The following is a 1,680-nucleotide window of genomic DNA, read 5'->3' as shown; positions in this document are numbered from 1 at the left end:
TTCACTTCGCCACGTGCCTGCGCCGCGTCAGACGCGTCCAGGTACATCGGCGACGGCGTCGGGGCCATCGCTGGTGAGGCCGCCGGCGAGGCAGCCTCCATGTCCATCGGCGCCTCCACATCCATCACGATGGGCGAAGGCGCCGGGACGAGTGGCGCACTTCTGTCTTCCTCCCACGTCTCATAGTATGAACTTGCCGCCGGACTCGCAACCGCACTCGGGCTGGCTGCAGAGCTGGCCATCGGACTAGCCACAGGACTAGCAACAGACCTGGCCATCGGGCTGGCCCGTGAGCTGGCCATCGGGCTGGCTGCAGAGCTGGCCATCGGACTAGCCACAGGACTAGCAACAGAGCTGGCCATCGGGCTTGCCATCGGGCTGGCCCGTGAGCTAGCCATCGGGCTGGCAGCAGAGCTGGTCATCGGACTCGCCATCGGGCTGGCTCGTGAACTGGTCATGGGGCTGGCACTCACTGAAGAGGGAGCTTTCATCGTGCTTTGGCCGCTGACTTGACTGGCTCCGGTGCGGTTGGTGGGCGCCGGGGAGACGGCGACGGAGACGGGGGATCGCGCGAGGGCGACGGTAGGTACCTTGTCGTCGTCGAAGCGGTCGCTGACTTCGCTGATGTCGTCGCGTGCGGAGACACCGTCTGCCGAGCCAAGGTCGGCGGAGACGTGCGAGGTGTAGCCGCTGCGACCGGAAATTTGGCTGGGGGTCACGGAGTAGGGTGAGGCCGAGACCGAGGACGGGGAGGCGGCAGCGGGCGATGCCGAGAGGTAGGAGGCCGAGACGGAGGAGTCCGAGACGGAGGTGGCTGAGATGGAGCTGGCCGAGACGGAGGAGGCCGAGATGGAGGAGGCCGAAGAGACAGAGGTCCGCGAAGAGGCCGAAGAAACGGAGGTGGGCGAGGCCTGGTGGCGAGACGCGCGACCGGGGGCCATGAGGTGGGTTGCCGGTTTGGCGGCCGTCTGATTAGGAACCTTGTCGGCCATCTTGCGTGCGGGAGCGCCTAGGAAGTTGCGGGTCGGTGCGGTGGGTCCCTTGGCGAAGGAGCCAAGGCGGGCCTTGGCTGCCTCTTTGGCCTGTTCGAAATCGGCAGGCCTGTTCCCGGTGTCAACTTGTTTCTGGACGGAGGCCACCCGAGCGACGGCCTTTCCGAGGTTGCCTTTGGCGGTCTTGCTGTCAAGCGGTTTTCGGTCAAGGCGAGGGACGTGTGGCTCCGGCTTAGCGGCTGCCTTGATGCCGTGCTTGAGGTCGCTGGCACCGGCACTTACTTTGCGGCCGATCGTACGACCGGCGACTACAGTTCCGGCAGCGGCGACTTCGCCGACGTTTTTGGCGCCATGTCCGAGTTGGCCGAGGCCGTGGGCGGCAGCACGGAAGCCGTCAGTAAAGACGTGCTCGGAGGCGTTAGCTGCCTTGGCCATGACCTTGGATGAGTTGTGCAAGACCGCCTTGGCGCCGACTTCGATGTCCTTCGCCGCCTCGGGGATTGCGTGGCCCGCCGCCTTTGCCGCTACGTTCACCTTGTGTCCCGCCACGCCCAGTCCGTGTCCGGCTAGGTCGCCTGCCTTGGCGGTCGCCGCCAGGGCGACCTTGGCACCGTGCTCCAGCCCCTTGGCCATGTCGTGGCCCATGGAGGCCATGGAGTGCCCCATGGAGGCCATCGCGTCGCCCGTG

The 1,680-nt window shown here is 66.5% G+C and overlaps 1 protein-coding gene across 1 annotated transcript; it reads right to left on the bottom strand.

The window, feature by feature from the left end:
* Nucleotides 1–469: 469 nt before the first annotated feature.
* Nucleotides 470–1,667, bottom strand: GNI_101510 (hypothetical protein; the record flags this gene model as incomplete). The annotated part of the gene is made up of 2 exons (XM_011132867.1): nucleotides 470–472; nucleotides 510–1,667. 2 exons carry the CDS (start codon nucleotides 1,665–1,667, stop codon nucleotides 470–472), a joined length of 1,161 nt encoding a protein of 386 aa, XP_011131169.1.
* Between the last annotated feature and the right edge of the window lie 13 nt (nucleotides 1,668–1,680).

Source organism: Gregarina niphandrodes, assembly GCF_000223845.1.
Source record: "Gregarina niphandrodes unplaced genomic scaffold scaffold00021, whole genome shotgun sequence".
Classification (NCBI taxonomy): Eukaryota; Apicomplexa; class Conoidasida; order Eugregarinorida; family Gregarinidae; genus Gregarina; species Gregarina niphandrodes.
The sequence above is the reverse complement of the archived record's forward strand: the minus strand, read 5'-3'. Positions and strand labels throughout refer to the sequence as shown.